This window comes from Fundulus heteroclitus, chromosome 8, assembly GCF_011125445.2.
Source record: "Fundulus heteroclitus isolate FHET01 chromosome 8, MU-UCD_Fhet_4.1, whole genome shotgun sequence".
Classification (NCBI taxonomy): Eukaryota; Metazoa; Chordata; class Actinopteri; order Cyprinodontiformes; family Fundulidae; genus Fundulus; species Fundulus heteroclitus.
In genome coordinates, this window is record NC_046368.1 from 1381987 (window position 1) to 1406347 (window position 24361).

The window sequence follows — 24361 nt, forward strand, 5'->3', positions numbered from 1 at the left end:
TTACATAAACGTGAAGGAATGCTGAATTCAGTGTTATTAGAGGAAATCAAAATAACACGCAGTGAAAGATAAGGAATATTCATTGTCTGCCCGTTTTTTTAAATTACATATTCATGAACTCTACATGCCTCGCTTCATATTTATTCTCTTCCCCTCTCTGTTTTATTACAGGAAGCAGTGGTCAGCTGCTGGGTTCAGTTCAGTGACGGGGCGGTTGCTCCACTGGAGCTTTTTGACCGCGGTGTCTACTCTCTCACAGTCTCCACCAACGACGAGAGGGTGGCCACCGTGCGGCGTACACCCCTGTCCACATTCGTGGTGGCACAAGGTGAAGGCGAAGGCCGTGGGAGGCAAGTGAGGGTGGAGCTGAGGATCTGCGAGGAATGCCAGAAGTCCAAGAGGAAGAGCAAGTTGGCGGTGGGCGCGGCGATCCTCAAGACCAACTTCCAGAGCGGCAGAGGAGGAGCAAATAAAAATGTGGAAGCAGCAGGTGAAGTTAAAACAGCAGTGACGTCGCAAAAAATTGCCACAGTGATGAATAAAAGACCAGTCATTAGCACAGTGACCACCCAACGGTCTAATGGGGCAGAAAGCAGCATGACAACAATGCTACCAAACAGATATGTGCAAACACCTGTCGTGTGGGTTGGAAGAACCAAACCTACAGTAGGTACTGCTTCTACTGTCATTAGCATGGCCACTCCAACAACAAGGAAGAAATTATGGTCTGATACACAGCTGAACACCGTCAAACCAACGGGGAGTTTGGTCAGTAAAGGAGATGGGAAGAAGAAGCGTTACGGGAATATGCTTGACAACTCTGTCGCTAATTCCAATTCATCTTCTAGCAATGAATTTCCTGCAGATGATAAACCTGAGAAAGAGTCCCCTAAAGCTAAAACACCTAAAGTGATTGAGAGCGACCTCATCAGGACTTTCAAAGCCCTGTCCGACTTGGAAATTGGCATGTATTCCTTGATAGGGGTCTCCTGTATCGCCATCATGGCATTTCTGCTTAACTGTGCTTCGCATAAACTGTGTTTTCGCAAACAGAAGACTCCCGTACAGAAAGGCCCAGCTCCCACTGCGGACCCAAAGGATCACAAGCATGACTGGGTGTGGATGGGGGGCAACAATCACAGCACCCCTCCACCGGGTGCTCCAGCTGCTCCGGCTCAGGCTTCAACGCTGAAACGGGAGCCTCACCGCCCTCTCGAGTCCCACCATTCAATAGATTCAGCGGGTCCCAGTGGCCTGCAGGGGTCTTTGCCGACTGTGAGTGTCCCCGCCGTCACAGAGAGAACCGCTACACTGGGACGCTGCAGGAGCAGCTCCCAGCAACACCAGTTTCAAGCAAAGCCCATTGACCCCATGGCAAACCGATCGGCCACTTTGCTGGCAAGGCCGCACCGCAGCGAGCCTCTACATTCTCCCACCAGCAAGAGAAATCAAGTCCAGTTCACCACCTTCACAACGCTGGACATCAAGCACTTGGCTGCGCTGAAGAAGAATGGTGTGGACTTAAACTGGGCTAACCAGAAAGCCCAGCAGCCCCCCGCTCAGCCCCAGACACCTTTACCCGACATGCCGTGGCCTGTTGTCACACCATTAGGAGAGCCCCAGTGAGTGCACTGAGGTGGCCATATATGTTTGCATACGTAGTCAGGAGGAATATAGTGCCTTTTAAATATATTCATACCTCTTGATCTTTCCCCATTTGGTCACGTTGCAACCATATTCTCACATGTATTTATTTATTTTGTCAATTTTGTGTAAAAGAAATCCACAGGAATTATCCGACGTGTGATTAAGGGAAAGGAACCATGTTTTTTTTTTTTTAAAAACACATTTCATTTACAAATAGAATCCAGAAAAGTGTGATGTGAAATTGTGTTGAGTTTCTGTGAGTCAATGCTATGTTGAACCATCTATAACTGTAACTACAGCTGCAAGTCCTTTTAGGTTGATCTCTACCAGCTTTGCACATCTTGAAGCTCAACTTCTGTGTCCATTCTGTGCTGATACTTCTTTGCAAACTATTTCATGCTCAGACTGGATGGAAAGCAACTGTGAACATGAATTTTGAAATATTTCTTAATTAGATTTAAAGCGTGACTTTCATTGGGCTATCTTAGCACATGAATAAGCCTTGATCTGAATAATTCTATTTTGGCTCTGGCTGTATATTTCAGCTTTTAAATCTGCAGTCTCAAGTCATTTGTGAACGTGTCACAGTTGCAGATTTGTTTATTTGTAAGCCATTTTCAAGACCATGTGTCATTTCCCTTACCCTTCCCAATTATTCACTACATACTCTTGGTCTTTCACATGAAATCCCCAACAAAACACAATAATGTTAGTTATTGAAACAAAAACAAAAAAGTGTCCAAGTGGTATGAATATTTTTCAAGGAGCTGTATTTCTAAACGAGATGGCCATTCTGAAAATGAACATTTCAAACATAATAATGGTCAGTAACCTTAATGTATTTATACAAATAAATTATATAAAGGATATGTTTAAAATATTTATTCTCGAATCAGATTTGCAAATAAAAGACTTGGAAATTAGTTTCTATTAAAAAGAAAATCGGTCAGGTAAATATAGACATGTATTCTATTTTAAATATTTATACATTTCTTTGTAAAAAAAGAAAAAAAAGAAAAATATAACTGATCCCTATTTACTTTTGTACAATGCTCTAGTTTCTGTAGGAACAGTCCTGACTTTGTTAGTCATCAGACTGGATGCAGTATAAGATTATTCTCTTCCTGTAAATAATATTTTTATGCTAACTAAACCTGTCAGAAATTATACAAGGATTATTATTTTCCTCCAAAAAAAAAAAAACTATCGACAGTCTTCTCCAAAAACCAGCGTATACCTTGTTGATGTCTGAGCAGAGTGTGAGATGGGCATTGTTTCTCAGCATTTTGTACAAAAAGGTTGTTAAACCTGCAGGTCTGTCCTGAGGACGTGCTGGTACTACGTGTAAGGACAAAAATAAATAAATAAGGGAAATAAACTGTCAAACAGTGCAATACATATTCATTTGAAAGATTTTCATATGTAAATACAATAAATGTGATGCCTTTTTTAAGTAATGTTCTCCTGTTTTTAAACATAAAATGTGACGTGAATTTCCTGCTAAAGTCCTGATAATAAAACATTACATTCATTTTCTTATATCTCAGTTGAAGTTTTATTGAACCAATGTTTTTTTAGATTGTGCAGCAATTCCAAGAAGAACATATTTAATTGTTTGGATTAAGTCTCTGAAGCTTTGCCAGGAATCAGTGGGATTTAATTTTGTTTAATCACTCCTGAATGGGATTTAAATCTGATGTCATCATTCTCCAAAATGTCACTGTGTTGGAAATACCCGCCAGTGTTGGGATTCAGTTCTGCTGCACTGTAAAAAACACACACACAAAAAGACATAAATTGTCCATCATTTCCTGCATCCAGACTCCATCCCCAAATGAATTACAGGTATCTTATCGAGGATGGAAGCCTACATGTGATAACTCATGGTTCATTTTTCTTTCCATCTCTACTCCTCCCTGTGTCTCTGAGGTGATCACAGCTCAAAATTACATTCTACGAGCTGCGATGAATAAACACCGTCTGCAGCTTAAAGAAGACTACATAATCTGATGCTGCGTGCAACGTGAATTTGGTTCTGTGGATGTGACAACACACGGCATCCGCTGCAAAGAGCTGCAGAAGGATTCACAGGTGTGATAAAAAGCAATTTTAATATAATCTTAACCAAATTCCCTACAAACCTGAATCTTTTGTGTAATTTCCCTCTTCCTTTCCATAGGCTGTGGATAAACAAAATAAACTCACCCAGCAGAGGGGGAGGGATTCAAAGTTAATGTTTAAAATCCTTGCATTTCAGATGCAGGAATAATAATGGGATTTATGGGGTTAATAAAAAAGGTAAATTTTCTGGTAAAAAATTAATAAAAATAACACACTATCCTACTTTTGCCTTTTTTATTCCAAGGATATATTATTATTTTTATTACTATTACTATTATTATTATTATTATTATTATTATTATTATTATTATTATTATTATCCAAACATCTCTTATCTTTTTAGGTATTTTGGCTTTATCACATTTCTGGAGACTGCCTCATTTAATCACACTGAAAAAAATGTTTTTAACTCAAATAAATTGATTTTGAGTGTTGAGTTATGAAGTATAATTAAAGTTACACAATTTATTCACAGTCGGCTGCAGACCTAACGCTAGGCCTTATTAGACTTTTACATATAATAAGGAATTTAATATATAAATAATGTGAGAGTTTATGGACAAGAAAGGAGAAGAGTCCCCTGGTATCATTGCAGCTGGATCTCTAATCTGGAGCATCAGCTTCCCTGTTGACAGATTTAAAGGATTGGGGTCATTTTGTTGGAGGATTACTGTGCATTAGTGAAGTGTCTCAGCGGCTGAGGTCCGTTAATGTGGGCCAAAAGAGGCAAGGTCACTTTTTTCTAAAGTCTGTGGGTTTGTTTTTATTGCGCATGTGGGATATGCTGTCCAACACGTGGTTGGTAACCGGAAAGCACAGAAGCAATGCAAAAAAATCACTCTCACGACCTTTGAATTTGAATTTATGGTATATATTAGATGAAAATAGCTACATGGAATACAACATCAGGCAACAACCAGGTTAAGTGTAAAAAATATTTTAAAAAACAAAGCATTTTCTTTGTCTCTTTGATTATTATTCCAGAATACAGAAAAACGGGACATACCATGTGAAAACAGTTGCAGACATAGAGGAGAGCACTGCTTTGTGAATTCTTTCCTGAGATTGGAAAACCAAGGAAAGTTTGTTATCCAGGAGTGATATGTTTTCCAATCCCATCCATAATCAAAACAGGATACTTTCCATACTGCACGTTACAGCCGGACTCTGCTGTCCCTGAGGGTCAGACTGAACTTGAATTTTTGTCCCAATAATAACAGCATTAGAAGTCGAGACTCCTCAAAAAAATAAATAAATAAATGCAGTCATAATCAGCCATTTTACTGTCTCACAGCTGTTTTGAAATAATACCAACAAAAAAATGATTTGGTGCATCTCAGGCCATATTAGCACACCTGCTAGTCAAATGTGTTTTGGTTGTGTTTCTTGCAAAAGTGACGACGCTGGCAAATTCTTTTGGTCTCTGTCATGGGAAAATTAAATTATCCAAGCATTTTTTTTTTTTTACTTTCTTCTGTCTGCTATAAAGACCACTTAGTCAGATTTATTAATTGAATCTTGCCCAAAATGATAGCAAAGTATCCATCAATGTGTCAGAGTGTTTGCTTTGATGTACAGAGTTAGCACAGTGCTTTTATACTCAAGGACAGGAGGGGCAAGGCAGACAGTGAGAACTCTCTTCTCAGCAAAATCAAATGAGAAACTGACTAGTTTTTCTATCTCCTGTGATGCTGCATGAAACCAGCTCTGGCAGATGACCTTCAGAGTAGCTAAGCAAAGAGCCGTAGTCTAGGCATAATAAAGGCATAACATCACCATATGTTCAACATAGTCATAAGACTTTAGAAGGTAAAGTTCAAAGCAAGCTACAACATTTTCCATGGCCATATTCAACACCAATTTATTTCAAAAACAGAAAAAAAAAGATGTCAAGACAGAAGTGTTCTTTTAGGACTGAATAGTTCAGTCCATGCTTGACCAGTCTGCGTTGTGGTTGTCAAACTTGTCTCAGTCCTAATGCCAAAAAATCTATATACATTCTATTTTAAGTATGCATGGACAAACTAAATAAAATAAAGGTTTGATCTAACACTCTTAGGAATACTTATACAGTAAAAAAACAAAACAAGGTTAATGTTCTGGACTTTCCCTCACTGCACTCCTCACCAATCAAATAACCATGCTCACCTGTGCCTGTCTATCTAGCTCCAGCTGAGCTCCCTAGGATATGAGCTCTTAGTACACAGTCACCCAGTGGGTGGGCATGGATGAGGCAGAGTAGGGGCTTGGGTTGGAAGTGAGGTCTGAATACTCTGTAGGGACTCTCCCCTGGCCTCTTGGAGAACTCTGGGGGGATCCCTGGCCTCAGGTTGTGTTTTATTGGTGTGGGCACGGGCAGGACAAGAGGGGCGCCAATTAGAGAGCTCAGCCCCTGGGGGATTGGTCATGGCGCCAATCCCCTCACATCAGTGGGGTCTTGATTTGTGGGACAATGGACCTTGCAGCCATGGCGGGTGCATCCATGCAGTGCTGCTGCTCCTGTGATGCCTTGTGTCCACCTGTCCTTTTATGCTCCCGGGTGCTGTGTTTTGCAGTCCTTCTACAGTTCTCATCACACAACACTGATCACTATTAGATCCATATAGCTTGTCTACTTTGTTGCCAGGTCCAGTCGTGATTTAATAAAGTCAATCATTATATTAGGATTCTGTCTTAAGATGTTCTTTTTGTAGAGCAAATCTGTCCTGGAACATGTAGGCATCCAGCTTTTCTTTATGGTATACCTGAAACGCTGCAAAAAAAAAAAGGGAAAGTGAATGAAATGGGACTCGGTGACTCATTTTATTGAATCAGGAATGTCCCATTAAGCCACAATACCTCTCCTGACAGGGAGTCAAAAGAAGACATGCATTTAAGGGAAAAGTGCAGAGTTTTAACTTCAGCTTATAAAATGTTGTTCAGACCGGCTTAAAACGTTTTTTATTTTATACGTCTGAAACCTGTTCTGTAAGTGGTCCGCCCTGTCTACCCTGCCTTCCATCTGCAAATACGTTTCCCATCTTTCAACAAACTGACTTCAGATTTTAAAAATCTTTCCACAGCTGGGGACGACAGGTACCTTTACAGAACATTACATCAGAAAATCTGAGCTTCAACTTTAATCATTCTATAACAACTTTGGATAGCTTACCAAGATTAAATTTTTTGCATCAATCTATTAATCTACACTGAATATACTCAAAACTGTTTAGTTTCAATAACGATAATCTAAAAATTTTCTCGTGTTTGATTTACTACATGAGCAAAAAGGGGCAATCTGTTTGCTTTCTTTCCTTCTTTTTTTAAAAGACAGCTTAATACAGAAACATAACAGAGTACAGTCGGGTGCAGAAACCTGTTCCAGGAAGAATAAAGAGAGATAACTTGTATAACAGGTGGAAGAGAGCTCAAACTGTATGGCAGCTCATTAAGACAAAGTACCTTGTGCTTCCCTGCGACACTCATTGCTGTCATTGCTTGACAGCAGCGTGTCACCACCCAGTGTGCATTGTCAGATAGCGTCACCATTCTCACAAAGACGAGAACTAAAGAAAATAAAAGTTCCTCTTGTTAATGAGACAGATTTTGGGGGGAAAAAAACATTTTTGTCAGAAGACTAGTTACAAAAGAAGAAATGCAACAAAATGAAGCTGGGAACATAAAATAGCTGAGGGCAAAATGCAGATTTCTTGAGCAAGAAAGCATTGTGCAGAACATGCATGTAAAGGTTATCAGTGGACAAGTATTGGAAAATGTATCACTACATGGGACTGAGTGAAAAAAGAATGACAAGACAGAGACTGGGACACAGGTGAGAATAAGGATGACACATCATTGGCAATCTCGTTGAAGTCAAATTCCTCGTGTACACCTACCTGGCAAATAAAGCCGATTCAGAGTATGGATCCAAAAAATAACTGCATCTTTAAATAATCCTAGCTATAATCTGTTCTCAATCAAATTGGGATGTTGGTTTTATACTTCCTCTAAGAATTTCTGAACCAGATTCTTAGATTTTTTGCGATATCATAATGAGATGGAGAAATGTGGCCATGTAAACATTGTGAAACTTAAAATGTGTGACTAGTGGGTTTTTGAGTCCACGTAAAGTAAGTGTCAAACTCTGAGGTATGCTTATTCTGAAGATGTACCCAGAGTCTTAAGAAGTGGAACAAGTTCTGCCATGCTTTCGATACAGCTTTGACAGACATATCTTAAACCATCAATCTAATGGCAGTTGTTTGTTCAGCAGATATTTGATTAGAGAATTGGATTTCAAACTAGGGTAGTGCTGCTCCAAAATGGATGCCACTCTAAATGTCTTGATTTGTCTAAAGCTTATTAGCAATTTATAAATCCATTGGCCCGCAAGAGCGTTAAAACCATTGGTATCAACTGTTTTAATAAAGTGAGGGACAACTTCAAAGATATTTGCATATAGCAAAATATGTGCAAAGCATAGTGTGTGCACCTCTCTAATTCAGAGGATATTGAACAGATAATGGGAGATTAAAGTCATAATGTCTCTATATAAATAAAGTATTGTATGTGCCTACCGACATATATATATACACATACATACATATATATATATATATATATATATATATATATATATATATATATATATATATATACACATATATATATATATATATATACACATATATATATATATATATACACATATATATATATATATATACACATATATATATATATATATATATATATATATATATATATATATATATATATATATATATATATATATATATATAAATACACATCCATCCATCCATCCATTTTCTAACCAGCTTAATCCTTCATGAAGTCGCGGGGGTTGCTGGTGCCTAGCTCCAGCGAGGTCCGGTTTGACACAGAAGGTAGAGTTCATCTTCTCTACCACTGATGCTTCCCTATCTTAATAACTTCTTCAATTAAACAAAATCGCAAGACTATGCTTAAAACCCTCTTGTTGATTTCTTTTTTTTACAATTCACAAAACAAATCACATAACGTTCAATGTTTTAAGAGATGATCGAGTCACATGCAGAAGTTTAAAAAAAGCTAAATCAAATTAACTCTATAAAAATATCTGTTCACATTTTGCGACATAGCGCACGACAAGAGCAATAAAAGCGCACTACAGAGCAATAAAAACATAAAAAGTTTTAAAAATACGTTGATTTAATCAAGGTCAATATGAAACAATGTTTTTTCTACAACAATCTGATACGATAAAAACAAATAAATAGATTATGCTCACTAGCTTCTTGAGATTAATGTGAACCATGTGTTTTATAAAGATTGCATAATCACAGAAAAAAGGTTAATCAAAACCACGAGAGATTATAAAAAGTAAAATTTCCCATGCAAGTGTCATTTAATGACACAGTTATGACTGTAGTTTACAGGAATAAGATGTGGATACCATCCGACTAGAGTCAGGCACCTTTCACTACTCACTGAGTTTTGTTTGTTTTACCTGCAGCACCTTGCTTATGCATTTCAAATATCCTTTCTGGTGTTGCCAACATGTTGCAGAAAACTAAGCCCAGCTTGACAAATTAAGAAAAGGATTTTTATAGCATTTTCCTTTGGAATACATATTCATTGCTTGCTGTTTATTCTCCTTTGTAAGTTGTAAGCTGGAAAGTCTGGACCAGATATAATGGTGTTCCAGCCCTCAAGAGAAAATAAATTACGAGCACAGCAAGTCAGATGTACCATGACAATATTAAAATGTGTTTGTAATGGAAGAGTTGTATTCATCCTTAGGCACCTGACTGGTTCATAGTTGATTTTGCAGTTCATTTTAGATCTGAAAAACAGCAGTGCATGTGTCTGTGTGTTCGTGCATGTGTGTGTGTGTTTGGTACTTTCACATAAGAAATAATTTTGGCCGATACTGTGGTTGTTTGTCAGAATTAGGAAACCATAACATTGATATGAAAATTCTCTTGAGGCCCACACAAACCAAACATACATTTGCAATATATCTATCAGCTTAGTAAATAGCACACATGAAACCAGAAAAAACTAATTTGTTTTGTAAATCTGGTACATTTCTATACACAGCAAACACCTCTTGATCCACTTAATCTTTGACAACTGTTTTGTTCCCTTCGGTGTCTCTTTCGTCTTCTACCCCCCTTTGCTTCACACTTTGTGAACATGATGCATTTATTTTGCCTGTCGCCCTTAGACTAAGACCGACTGTCTAACTATTTTCTACAACTCTCCTTCCTTCCCCATTTCTTTTTCTTTTTTGACATTTCTTTTTCTCTGGAATACCCAAAATGTGGTCAAATAAAAGATACAAACATTTTGGATGCTTCTTCAATACCTTTATTGCCAAGCGTTTCAGCCATCCTGATAAGTCTTTATTGCCATTGGTAGATGGTTCATGTCCTGTACTTGTATAGCTCTTTATTAAGTTTGACGTCCCCAAAGCGCTTTACACTACATTTAGTCATCAACCCATTAATTCACACATTCACACGCATTGAACAGGGCACAAAAGTGATGCAATCCTCCCCGCCCATGCCTGGGTGCCATGTGCTGTCTTGGAGCAAAGTTGTGCACCTCTGTGTTTTTGTAACTTGGCACAGACCGCACGAGCAAGTTTCTTTCAAAATGGGGGAATTCAAAGGATCCCCTGCCGAAGATCTTCACTTGTACTGGCATCAAATGGCACAACTTTGCTAAATGCTATGTTGCTACTGCTAATTCTATGACTGAAAACATCACACACATAATATTAGCATAGTCTCAGTGGTGAATTTATTGGCCAAGTTTGTAGATACAAACAAGAATTGTTACTTCTGTTTCCATGACTTGCAGCAAAATGAAGCCTAAAAAAGCGGGAGAGCAATCAGCTATTATTCAGTAAAGCAAAGTGCATTTTTAAACCTTTTATTTAAAAAGGACCCATATGGGCTTAGCAGACAGGCTGTATTCATGTCTTTCTGTATACAACAGGTGAATGTACCATTTTGTTCTACGTCTCTAACCCCTCGTTTATTTCTGTTTAGCAGCTATTTCTGATTGATTACAATACCGGAGGAGGCCATTTTGGGGGTGTGACATCAACTGTTTTTTCTGTTGTTTACTGCATTTCCTCTCGTTATGTTGAGTACTGCCCCCCAGTGTTTTTGCCGAATACTGCACCTACATCCCTGTCAATTTTAAACATCTACAGTGCTTCTATGGACTTGTGCACAGTCTGCACAGATCAGTGTGACAACTTTAGTATAACTGAGTATAACTCAGCCTTTACATTGTAGCCACAGCTGCCCTGGGGCAGACATACAGATGCGAGGCTGCCATATAATTGGTACCACTAAACCCTCTGACAACCGGCAGCAGGAAAAGTAGGTGAAGTGTCTTGCCCAAGGGCACAATGACTGAGGGTTCACACCGGGAAACCATTGGTTACAGGGTAAAATTCGAACTCCTGCATAATCACCCTTGTAAAAGTTAGATATTGTATGAACATTAATATATAAATTGTTTTGTTATCGTTTTGTAACTAACACAAATTTTTATACTGAACTTAGATGTTAAAATTATATGCAACATGCCAAATAAATATTCATTTTAAATAAAAATATGTATACAAATTATTATTAAAAAAAAAAAGTTATATGCCGCAAGTACTTATACTGATTTGGTTTATTTCTAACACTATTTTAATCTTAATCTAAAGGCAATTTAGAACATGGTCAAAACATACCACAGATATGACATTTTTATCACAAACCATCTGTTGAACCAAAGCAGTATTTACTGTTAACATTATCTTCATATTAAACCCAAATCCAACAACTAGAACTCCATCTGTTGTTTACAGCCACTTAACCGCACAGGAGGTCTAGTGCCTTTCTCCAGTGATCATTTGACAGGAGGCGGGTCACACCGTGGAGAGTTCGCCACAGCATCATACACTACTGCAAGTATTGGACCAGTATTTCTCCACCTTGGTCCTCAGGGCCCACATTCACAGTCCTTTCTGCTTTAGAGGTGGTCCAGCACAACAGATTCAAATGATTGATTTACCTTCACAGCATGTAATCGTGTGCTGCAAAAGCATGTTAATCAATCATTTCTTTAAGTCAGGTGTGTGGCGGCAGGGCAAAACACCTAAACGTAAGACTGTGGGCCCTAAGGGCCAGGGTTAAGTCAAACTGTGTTATACAGTAAAACAATTGAAGAAATCAAGCCCAGTCAGAAGGCAGGGAAGGGGATTTACAAATGACTTTAGTTTTCTTTGTCAAAGTCTTAAATCAAGTCATCAGTGTTTAGTTTAGAATAGAAAGAATAGAACATTTAAAAAAAAAACTTGTGGATACTTTTCCACAAATAAAACATAGATTACCAATTCAACCTTTAAAAGTCAGACCACAGGTTCACAATTTTACTGACTACACAACAAACAAATGCCACCCCACCTTGAATATTTGTTTAACTTTTTGTCTTTATATGTAGTTCCCTTTGAACACTGATGCAGATTCACATCTGGGTAGACCCAAAGCTGCAGTAAACATTCAGTAACCAAACTTACTGAACTTGTTCAGATGTGGGTGCTGGTGGACTTAGGTGAATGCTATGCATCATGTGATTTGGTTGCTCTGTTAGCAGCAACACTTACCATCCCCTTTTGACAACACCCTAGGCAGCTGCCCACATTGTCCATATTAAAAACCGCCAGTTTATTAGCAATCCTCTGTCAAGTCATCTCAAGCTCATTTCCTCTCCCATTTTTTCTCCAGCACACAGATAGTTGTAAGAACTCAACCCCCAAAGCTGAAGGACATCTACAGCAGACTTTGCCTCAGGAAAGCTAAAAGCATCTGCAATGAGCCTACTCATCCATGTCACAACTTATTGGAACTGGTGCCAATTGGAGGGAGGTAAAAGTACCTCCAAACACACAAGCATACTGAAAAATAGAATTGTTCCCCAGAACCGTGGCTGTTCTAAACAACAATAGTGCTATACACCCAAAATATACACAACAAAATGATTTGTACCCAATCGATATGTATAATGTCTACATTCCAAATATGTTCACTTTCACTTTAATTAAATTAAATATGTTCACGTTAATTTAATTTCTGCACAAATAATACACAACCCTCCTCTCAAATCACCCTAGCTACTATTGTCTTACACTGTTCCAGACGTTTTTTTTTTAATGACTCACTTTCCCTTCCCTTTTTAACAGTTTTAATTCCAGTGATTTTGCTGTTATACACGAGGTCGTTGTACTGTGCTCTTGCACAATGCAATGACAACAAAAGTTTTTTTTTTTGTTTGTTTCTGTTCTCAAATAAGTGCCCTGCTGAAGATTTCCATCTTCCAGGCATCTAATGACACTTTTCAATTATTTCACAAGAAAAAAACAAGCTGTTGACACAACTGGATAAGAATTTGATGATTATGGTTTACACATAATGAAAAGGCCAAATTCAGTGTTTCAGAAAAAAAAAATTAATAATTCATAAGCTCAATAAAAAGAATATTTTAAAGAGTAATGTAAACCTTTTGATAGGTCTATGCACTTAATACTTGTTTGGTCCTCCTTTTGTATGAATTACTGCATCAGTGCAGTTTGGCATGGGGGTGATTACCCTGTTGATCTGCTGAGGTGTAATGGAAGTCCAGGTTGCTCTGACAGTGGCCTTCAGATCATCTGCATTGTTGGATGTGATGTCTCTCATCTTCCTCTTTACAATAATTCATAGATTGTCCGTGTGGTTCATGTCAGGTGAGTTTGCTTGCTAATCAAAAACAGTAAAATTATAATAATTAAACCAGCTTTTGGTCCTATTCGCTGTGTGGGCAGGTGCCAGGTCCTGCAGGAAAACTAAATCAGCATCTCAATAAAACTTGTTTAGGAAAGGAAGCTTAGAGTGCTCTCAAACTTCCTGGTAAATGGCTGTGTTGACTGTGGATTTTAAACAGCACAGTGGACAAACAGCAGATGACATGGCACCCCAAATTATCACTTTGGGACTGTGGAAACTCGACACTGGACTTCAAGCAACATGGAGTCGGTGCCTTACCACCCTTTCTCCAGACTATGGACCCTGATTTCCAAATAAAATGTAAACTTTACAACCCCTAAACCTTTTTCTCCTTAGCTCAGGTATGACGTATGAGAATGCTTGGATATGGTTCTCTGTGAACAACCAGCTACTTCGACAATAAACTTTTGTGGCATGTCAGCAGTCCATCTCATGGATGTGTAGGCAACAATATGGCCATTACATAATTATTTAAACAAAAAAAATTGGTGTTATGTACTATTCTAATTTACCTAGACTCTGAATATGGGTTTTCTTCATCTGTAAGCCATTTCCATTAACATTTACAAGAAATGAAAGTCTGAAATATTTCACTCTGTGTAAGAAGGCTAATAATAATCATCTGCATACTTGATGATGAAGCTGTTATCGTATTTACTCCGACATTCATTTGTGTATAGAATAAAAAGTAGAGGTGACTGTACGCAGCCATGAGGTGACCCAGTGGAAGTATGTTTAAAATTTGAGAACTATTAATACAAATACTGTGTACTATTAATACAAATAAAAAAAATATCTAAAATCCAACCAGCCAGATGATTGCTAAAGGCAAACTATTCAAGGAGCCTTTTGATTGAAATGCATAATTCTTAATGTTGGAGAACCCGATATTCAGCAGGACACAGAGCTTCGTTTTAAAAGGTTTATTGCAAGAAGTGACTAGTGAAAGGTGAGGCAGGCAAGCTGAACCAGACTTGACCAGATGCAGGCTGACTTGTGCAGCATGCAGACAGAAGCAACTTTCAACAGAGGAGTCTAGATGACACACAACTGGTAGAGGCAGCGCACATCACAAAAGCGAAGATGAGACATTCTGGCAGGGATGAGTTGGCTGAGGCAGGTATATGTAGACAGAGGAACAGGTGAGCAGAGTTGGCTGTAATTACTGGCAGCAGGTGGAGCTGATCTGGGCTAATTCACTGGTGACTGAGGAGACTGAGCTGATAGGATAGTGGTGGGCGGCTGAGAGGTGACAGGCTGAAACTAGAAAAAGTCCAAAACAAACAAACAAAAACCTAAATCATGACAAAATGTGAGATTGGATTGTATTAAAAACTGAGGAAAAATCCACAAATAAAAATCTGAAGTGCGTGCCATTAAAATCCAAAGCCCAGTTTCCTGTGCAGGGATTAAGCTCTAGTTCTATATTAAATCACATTATAAACCAGGATTAATTGAAACAGATTTCTTAGAAATGGATTATAGTAGTACCAGATTTGTCTTAATCTTAAATTAAATAATCTTCTGTTTTGAAGGATTTTCCAAAAGAGAGTTTTACTAGGTCTAAATGAAGATTTCAATTAAACCTGGCCAGAGGCAGGTTTAACTTCAGCGTAAAGGCTGTATGCTTCACTGTGGATGGGCTAAAATTGACTTCAATTATGCTGGAAGACAGCCACCAAGACCAGAAGGAAGATTTCTCAGAGACAGAAGTAATGAATTTGATGATACAAATTTCTGTGACCGTTTTCGTATGTACAAAAACACTGCAGCTGAAATAATTTGTTTGTTGCAGACAAATATTCTCAGTAAGAGTAACTCCTACACCTCCTTCCTTACAAGTACTTCTTGCTTTGAGATTTTTTGGCATGTGAAACTTTCCACCGTGAACTTTTCATAAAGAAAAAGAAAAGAAGTGGGATACTGTTGAGTAATCCATAAGAGATCAGTTTGATTTTTTTTTTTTGGATCATTTTGAAAATGGTTAAGATTAAGAGAAAATATGGTTCATTACTGGATAAATTAATAAGGAGAACAATCAGGATACAATAAATAATTTAATTAAATATTATTTGAATCTGTTTGAGGGTCCTGTTGGTAACTTTTTCATTTAAGTTATGCCCATACACAATTGCAGTCCGTGCATTTAATTTTTTAAATTGTTATTTATGTGGTTGAATCATGATGTCTGTCCTCAATTATGGGATATTATGGGATAGGACCACCAATGCAACACCGGGCCAAGGCACCAGCCAGGGAGCAGGACGGGGGATGGCTCCACACTTAGTGGAGACCTGAGATGTCCTGGGAGAGGGGGCAGTACAAACCCAACCTGACAAACGAACAGAAAACTACATACACAGTCACATTCACTTGTTCCCACCCTAGTGCCCCCATACGAAACAAAAAACAAAAAGGGACGCAGTACACACACTTGCACTTAACACACACATCCTACATTCCCAGGTCCAGGCGCCGGCACCCCAAAGGGGTACCCAGCCCCCAAACCCGGTAGGTGAACCCTAAAATCAAGATGGGGGCACCACCATAACCCAACCTACATGGTTCATGCTTCGGTCCTGACCCCCCATCCCAGCCCCATACTAGATAACCCACAGGCCCACCCACCCGGAGATGGGGCCAACATGAACTGAACGGGTCAACCACCCAGATCCCACTGGGTGATGCTACTCACCAAAACTCACAGATCAGGCCAGGATGGCATTAATCAGAGAGGCAGCACAGGGACCAATGGTGACAGAGTTTCAGAGCTCCACAGCAGAAACTGGAGTATTTGTCCAAAGGACCACAATAAGCTGTACACTCCATAGAGCTGGGCTTTATGGAAGAGTGACCAGAAAAAAATCCTATTGCCTTGTGTTAAAAAAGAAGGCACAAGTTTGCGAGAAGGGAGAAGGTCACATGAGATCAAAATTGTCTTGCGCAGACCCAACACATCCCATCACCCCAAGAACACCATTCCCACAGTGAAATATGGTGGTAGCAGCATCATGCTGTGGGAAAGACTTTCAGCAGCTGGTACTGAGAAACTAGTCGGAGTCCAGGGAAAGATATACAGTGCTAAAAACATGGATATGCTGGTGCAAAACATGTCTGTCTGCCTGTGATTTTACACTGGGGTGGAGGTTCATCTTCCCAAAACATTCTGCAAAAGCAATACCCGAGTGGTTTAAGTGGAAACATTTAAATGGGTTTGAATGACCTAGTCAAAGTCCAGACCTCAATCCAATTGAAAATCTGGGATTAGAGTTAAAGAATCATACCACATGAGAAAAAATCCGAATGACAAGATGTGGTATGCAGATAAAGAGACTTAACAGGCATAAGCAAGCTAAATAATCCAGTTATTTTGGGCTATAGGTTGTTTGCTTCTCACACACAAAAAAAAAACATCTTCAAAGTTGTAGATATGCACTCTAAATGAAATGGTACAAACTTACACAATCCATTTTTATTTCCAGGTTTGAGGGAACAAAACATGAAAAATGCCGAGGGTGGTTAATACTTTTATGCGAAATGTGGTAGGATAAAATGCAGGGAAAGAGGTGAGGTGAAAATGTTTAATTATGAAAATGTAAAACCTTACAACGCTGGCACAAAGAGAATGCAACAAAATGCTTAGAGGAGAGGACACGAGAAATAAGTAAGAAACTAAACACAAAATAATGAACTTCATGGAAACACACAAAAACAATAATGAGAAACAAAGATAAATGAACGGTATAAGAAAAGCCTTATACAGAAGGAATAAAAAGAAAACAAGAACAATACACGACTCAAAAAATATCACAAAGTAAACTGAAAAGTAAACTAAAACACAAACACCAATGGGTCATGAAGTTACTAACCTACAAATACTAACCTATCACCATCTGTTGAGTCAGGATCTACTTTATACTGTAACATAAAGGCACAGTTTTTGTGGCACTAGTTCTTAAAGGTAATTTTGTTACTTAAACAAATATCCACTGTTTTAATCCACAATGCCTGTTACTTTTCTTTGTAAGTACCTTTCTAAGAACCTTGGGAAAAGTATCTTAAAGCATTTTTTCCCCTTGTGTTGCGGTTCATCAGTCATGGCAATCATGAAGATAATTAATCCCACCTTTCTTTCTTGATTTTTAAATGGTCATCCAGTGAAGAGGTGTTGATTGGTTGAATGGCTTGCTGTACAGCTCATCTGACATTGGTTCACACAAAAATGGGAGATTGGGATTTTAAGATTAGTTGTAGTCAGTACTGGTTCAAAGACAAGGATGACAGAACTGCATGGCACTGCATGCATTTTGAGACTTTAATTTCTCTGCACACATAGTGAAATATAGTTTTATTGCTTTATCACTTTTTCCTTACTGATTGGATTACGTGAAGATCAGAAAAATACATTTTGCTTTAAAAGTTGGTTGTTTGTTTCCTTGAAATTATAATTCTTCAATGTTACAATTTTAAAATTTCTTTCAACTTTCACTTCATTTGCGTATCTATGTTAATACGGATGATTTTAGACAAAAGAAGCATTACCCAATGCTGATTATATCAAAATAGTTTTACTCAATCGTTGATATAATCTAGTTTTAATTTCTGCAGTCATGGAAAATCCTAAAGTGAGTGGAAAAGCCACACATGCTTCTCAACATTCTGACTTTTTCACACAGTTGGCATTGCCTGTCAAGAGTCCACTCACACTATTGATTCTAAGTAAATCTAGTAAATATTGAAGGCATTTTGTGGACATTCATCCATTTTAGGATGGCTCTGTTGCAGTGTAGAGGTCCAGGTAGCTGTAAAAGAGAGAGAAAAAACAACCAACTTTTAATTCATCTGTGGTATGTCAACTGCTTGCTATGAACCAATGCTTTATGCCCCATTATAAAATCATTTTCTTAAAACACATTCAGCTGAGTCCCAGGATATTAATTGTTCTATGGCACTAAACTTGTCCAATCCAGGTCAACAAAAAATAAGAGTGACTCTATTAAAGACTACTAATTAAGCAAGAGACTGTTTACAGCTGCAGCAGTTATGATTTAGTTTGCTCTATTAAGGTTGCAGAGCAGTTCTTAAGCAAACTCCTGGGGTGTAGAAGATCATGTTTTCAGTATAATATGGTGAAGAATTTCTCTTTAGGGCAAGAGAAATCATTTGAGTCATTAGCAACTGGTTTGCATAAATTGGACAATAAATCCACTTATCGGCTACTTTATTAGGCACACCTGTTCAAATGGTTATTAACAGAAATAAATCAGCCAATCATGTGGCACAGGCTAAATGTATTCAGGCATCTACACTTTGAAGTAACTTGATGAAAGTTCAAACAAGGCTTCACAATGAGGATCTTAGGGAGACGTAAGTGACTTTACGTCTGCAATTTTTGTTGGAAGCAAACAGGCTGGTATTTCAGAAACATCTAATTAACTGGGATTTTTACATGATTTTCACACCAACCTTCTCTCTATGGTTTTCCCATAATGTTCCGAAAAGAAAAAAAAAATATCCAATGAGCAGTAGATGTTTTTCCAGAAATGCCTTCTTGATATCAAATTTCAGATCAAAATAGGAAGACTCGCTCAAGATAAAGAACAGTAACAAAGGGCACCGGCACCCAAATTCAAATTGCCTCATCAAGCCTGGATACTGAGAGATTGGGAAATCATTCCCAGGTCTGATGAGAGTCAACTTCTTTTGCAACGTTTAGAATGGCAGGATCCAAGTTTGGCAAACATACCATGAAAACATGGATCCATCTCTTCTCTGTCTCATCTGTTCTGGCCGGTGGTGTAATGGTGTGGGGGCATATTTTCTATTATCACAATTTGAGCCTTAGTACAAAAGGGAATTGTTTGAATGTCACAGCCTACTTGTGCATTCCTACCAACCTTGTCCATCTGACCACAGTGTTCCCATCTTCAGATGCCTACATCCAGCAGGATAATGCCCCATGCCCTAAATCAATCTCAAACTGGCTTCTCAAACATGACAATGTGTTTACTGTACTCTAATGGCTTCTGCAGTCACCAAATCTCAATTTATCTCTGTCAATGTCTCTCTGGGCCTGGGTAAAATGGTGCATTTGAACCATGCACCATGGATGTGCTGCCAGTATGGGCAAACATCTCCAAAGAATGTGTACAATGCATTGTTTGAATCTATGCAACAAAGAATCAAGGCAGCTCTGAAGGAAAAGGGATGTCTTATTCAGTACGAGCAATGTGTACTTAATAAAGCCTTGGAGAGTATTTTACCCACAATTGTCTCACTGACAACCATAGTTCTTTAATCTTAATCATTATTTACACAGATGCCTTATCCATCCTATTATTTCAAAACCCTTTTATTTGGTTTGTTGATGGTTCTAGATAGATGTTAAGTCTGATTGTGAGCATGCATGGTTGTCTGCCTTCCAAGTTCCCCACTGGATATGCCCCAGTGTCCCAACCACTATAAGAATGAACGGCAGAGCATTAAGAATTGATGGCTTAGTGCCAAAGAGAGCTCAACAGATTTACTTTCACAAGTGGAGCATTACTGCTTTCACCATAGTGCTCCACTTGACTTAAGTGTAAATGCAAATAGTTTCATTCAATTTTATTCTGGGACTATTTATTCATGACCAGCATGAATAAAGGAGTAAACATTGCCGTCTATAGCCACAAGAAGGCTCGCTAGGTTTGTGAAAACTATTCTGGTCATGTACCACTTAAAATAGGGTGACCAGACGTCCCCGATTTGCGGGGACTGTCCTCGTTTTTGATGACCTGTCCCCAGCAAAAGCTGTCCCCTGAAATGTCCCCAATTTCAGTGTATCGTGATGAAGTAAAAACGTTTAGCGCAACGAGAGGTATTTACCCGGTCCTGCCACTGTTCCAACGTAGTAGAAGAGCTTAGCCAAACGCGCCTTCCCCGCTGCATCTGTGTTGCCGATCATGCAAAGCAAAACCAACCCCCCAGACAGAGATTCTCAACAAAATCGGAGATGTTCCTAGTTTTCATAAGAGAAATCTGGTCAGCTAACTTAAAAGTAATTGAAACATTAACTTATAGACAACAAAGTCTGAACACATGTTTGTATGTTATTTCTCTGTTTTAGTATGGATTCACGCAGGGGAGTGTTGCGTGGTGCAGTTCGAAGAGCCCAGACCGAGACCGAACCCTTTTATTGGGCTGTCTGTGACCCCATTCATCCCCCCAGGTATGTTCCATGTTATTCAGCTGGTTGTGGATACAACTGTGTAATTTCATAAATTAGTTTACCAGATTAAATGTCAGTTTTTAGTCTTAGATTGTGTGAAATAAATGTCTAAATAAATGTGTATAGTCCAGTGCGACTTATGTTTTTTTGTCATTATGACGCATTTTTTGACTGATGCGACTTATATTCCAGAGCGACCTATAGTCCAAAAAATACGGTAGTTCGTCAAACAATTTATCAAAGTTGTAAAACAGATCTTCAAATATATTGTTAATGTAGTCTAGTGACCATTCTGTTCTTGCAACATGTGGTAAATGTTAGAAACCTGAATTTTAAAATGGAGGTAAAAGCTACGTCATAACTGCATTGGTAGGATAATGAGCGCAAAGTATTAGACAGCATTACTTGTCTTAGCAAAGTACAACTCTACTGCCAGAAATCTGAAATATTGAGAGGCTGTGTCAGTGTTCTTCTGTGATGCACTCTTTTTTCAGTTGTTCAGCACAATATCAGGGGTGATCTAAAGACTTTTTTATCACTTGCCAGAAAAACCCATCTGTCTTGAGCACATTACATCCCATACCAGTTTGTGATGCTTGCAGTTAAAATGCTCACAGGGAATATTTGGACAAAGTTTTTAGGAACTTAACCGGAGTTCACTCTCTCAGTTTCATGAAAAAAAGTTGTTTCTGAGCTTTTCCCCTTTTTTGAGAGTTGTACGTTTTTTGTATCAGATGGCATATTCCCTCTTCTCAAACCTTTGTCAGCAATCGGGGTTGTCCTTTTTCAATACATTTACTCAGCTAAAAAGAGATAATTCAGGCACAAATTCACCTCATAAAGCAGCTCAGACTGAATCACCGAGTTGGCCCTTGTGATGCAAACAAAGTGTACCTTAAGCATTTTATTTTTATTTTACAATGTTTAAACTCCAATAGTAAAAAACTTAAGGAATTTTAATATGTATCTACTTTTAATGAGTGCAGTTTACCCCATAACTAAAATTGATATGACCAAGAAGAATAAATGTGCTGACGGTGAGATGGAGACACTGTTGGGATTTTATTGCAATAAGGACACCCAGAGCAAGTTGGACACATGTATCAACCCATGGATCCTTTTAATCAGCCACTTTTTATTTGATCAAACTCAGAACATTACGTCTCGTCACATAAAGGATGCATCAAAATGACAACCCAAAGAATGCTTTGAATAGAGTTATTGACAATGCATCTTCTTGGAATATGACTGCAAAGCAACAAAACAAAATCCAAGAAACAAAGTTTGCTTCAAAAATAACTAAATTACAACAAAAAGCAACTCTTGGGACAGAACTTACTAAATAAATGCAAAAGCAGAATGATCCCAAAGAACATAAAGTATGCAATCAAACAGGCCAGAAGCAGAACCCAAAACCAGCGGTTCAAACCATAAGAGTGAAAACTGTTCACAAATAGTCTCAAGCCAGCAAATGTCACAAAGGCAAAAGTCAAAGTCACTGAAGCAAAGCCAAATACACAAATAATGGCATACTGCACATGAGGCACAGTGGTCTGGATTGAAAGGCAAGGCCAGCTTTTAAATCTCCCTCCCATCCATTATTGGGTGCAGCTTCTGGGTGGGTGGCACAGTTCATACGCCTTTGAAAAAGTAAACTCTGACGGCTGTTCTGGGGGTCCACCAGCAGAGGAAGACAGCCAGTCAGCAACTTGAGATGTACAGTAGGTAACTTCCCACATTTAAAGGCAAGACAAAAAAAAAAAAAAACAACCACAAGAGGTTGGAGGCAGTAAAGGCCCAATGTAAATTTGTACTCGCAGCTAATCTTTTTAAATAATCACTGTTTCAAAGATGCTTAACGTTGGCAAAAGTCAAATGACAATACAAGAATACAACCTGTGCAAGAGAAAGACACCCTTATGTTTCCATGTTGAGTGTAGCTATTGATTTCTCATGCTTTCAGATTTAGCTGCATTTCATAATTTTGAGCACAGCATCCTTAGTTCACATCTGGACCATTGTGTGAGCGTTTGTGGAGTAGCTTTAGACTTTTTTTACTCTAGTCTTACAGACACAAGTTTCTCTGTTGAAATGATAGCCTCTTTTGTACCTAAGTTTTCATATAAAATGTGATGAAATATTGAGTTAACCTTTTTGACATCTACAAAAATTAAATGTGACACGTTTGAATGAAGTGGTGAAGTGGGAGAAGTAAAAATGTATATATAAGTAGTATGAGATAAATGTACTGCATCCATCAATAGTAGTACATTTGTTATTGTTGTTAGTCGACAATAACAAATTTGGATAACATACCAGTGCCAAATTGCAACGTTTGAAAATTCTCAGAGGTTTACATTTTATACACAAACATTTAACAAGCAAACAAAAAAAAAAATGTCTCCAGGTGATTTACAGGACAGTATGAAAATTCAATTTAACTTTTAAGGAGCTGTCACATATTAACTCCAACCAATCATCTTGTTGTGAAACCAGCAACCCTGGAGAAAAACAGGTTTATTTAAAAGGCCACATGTTCACCTAGGGTATCCATCTGGCAGTATCTGCATCAGTGCCTTGTCAGCAGCTCTAAACACTGCTCCGTCAGTGACAGCTTTCAGATCACGGAGAAGTTGCATCAGTTTGAGACGTAGGACTTTGTTTGTCAGCATTTGCTCATGTCTGAAATCAGGCAGGATCGGTTTTCGCTGATCAAGCAACGACGTTCAGGGGCACACACAGCAGGTGGCTGACTTTCGCTGCCGTCTGATGTCTTGACACCCACAGGAGGAGGTTTGTGGGTTGGGCACTGCTGTATCAAACGTTGATTGAGTGGTAGAGGGCTGTAGTTACACTCTGTTGCGTGAAAAATAAAATGAAAGAGACAGAAAAAAGGTTACGGTGGGGGTTGGTGGGTGGGTGGGGGGGGGGGCAGAAGAAGAGTGAGGAATGAAAAAAATACCTTTGCAATGACACAGGCAAAGATGGAGTGCCTTTGATGGTGGGCTCTGTCTCCATCTTTTTGATGTCAAATTGGAGATCTGAGGATAATTTATTTATGAGTCTACATCTCTAATGCCCACTGCTTGGCTAAGTTGTTTGTAATGCTTGCCTCAGGCTTGTGGAGTTGCTTAATTGCTCCTGAATAATTTCTGTTGTTTGCCATTGTTTCGGGTCTATTTGGCTGCAGAGAAGGAATTTGCCACTTCGTCTTCAATTTTATCATTGTATTTGTTTCCCTCCTTGTCTCTCATTGCTTTTTAAAATTCGGCCAACTAAAGGCTTTAAAGGTGTGCGCAGACAGAAGCCAGTATAGTGGTTTCCTCACTGGTGTAATTTGGATGCTTGTTAGGTGCAGCATAAAATGTGAAGAGAACTGAAGCACAATTCTCAGCAGCTCAGTTTAATGACAACCAAAGGACAGGTGGCATAAGAAGTCCATTCTGAAGAAAAATAAGATGAAATAATAAAAAAAGTTGCAAGACAAAACTTTTATTAAAATGTGAATCAAAGAAATGGATTCGGTTCTGTTTGTGTATGCAGTAAAGTCATTATTATATAGTTTTAAGGA

General features: G+C 38.5%; 1 protein-coding gene across 1 annotated transcript in view; it reads left to right on the forward strand.

Moving 5' to 3' along the window:
• si:dkey-1d7.3 (transmembrane protein 132D) overlaps positions 1-3182 on the forward strand; it is a 48361-nt gene extending 45179 nt beyond the window's left edge. The window contains exon 10 of the mRNA XM_012871155.3: positions 172-3182. Within this exon, the coding sequence (XP_012726609.2) occupies positions 172-1626 (1455 nt within the window). The 3' untranslated portion in view covers positions 1627-3182. The remainder of the gene's footprint in view (positions 1-171) is intronic.
• Positions 3183-24361: the final 21179 nt, after the last annotated feature.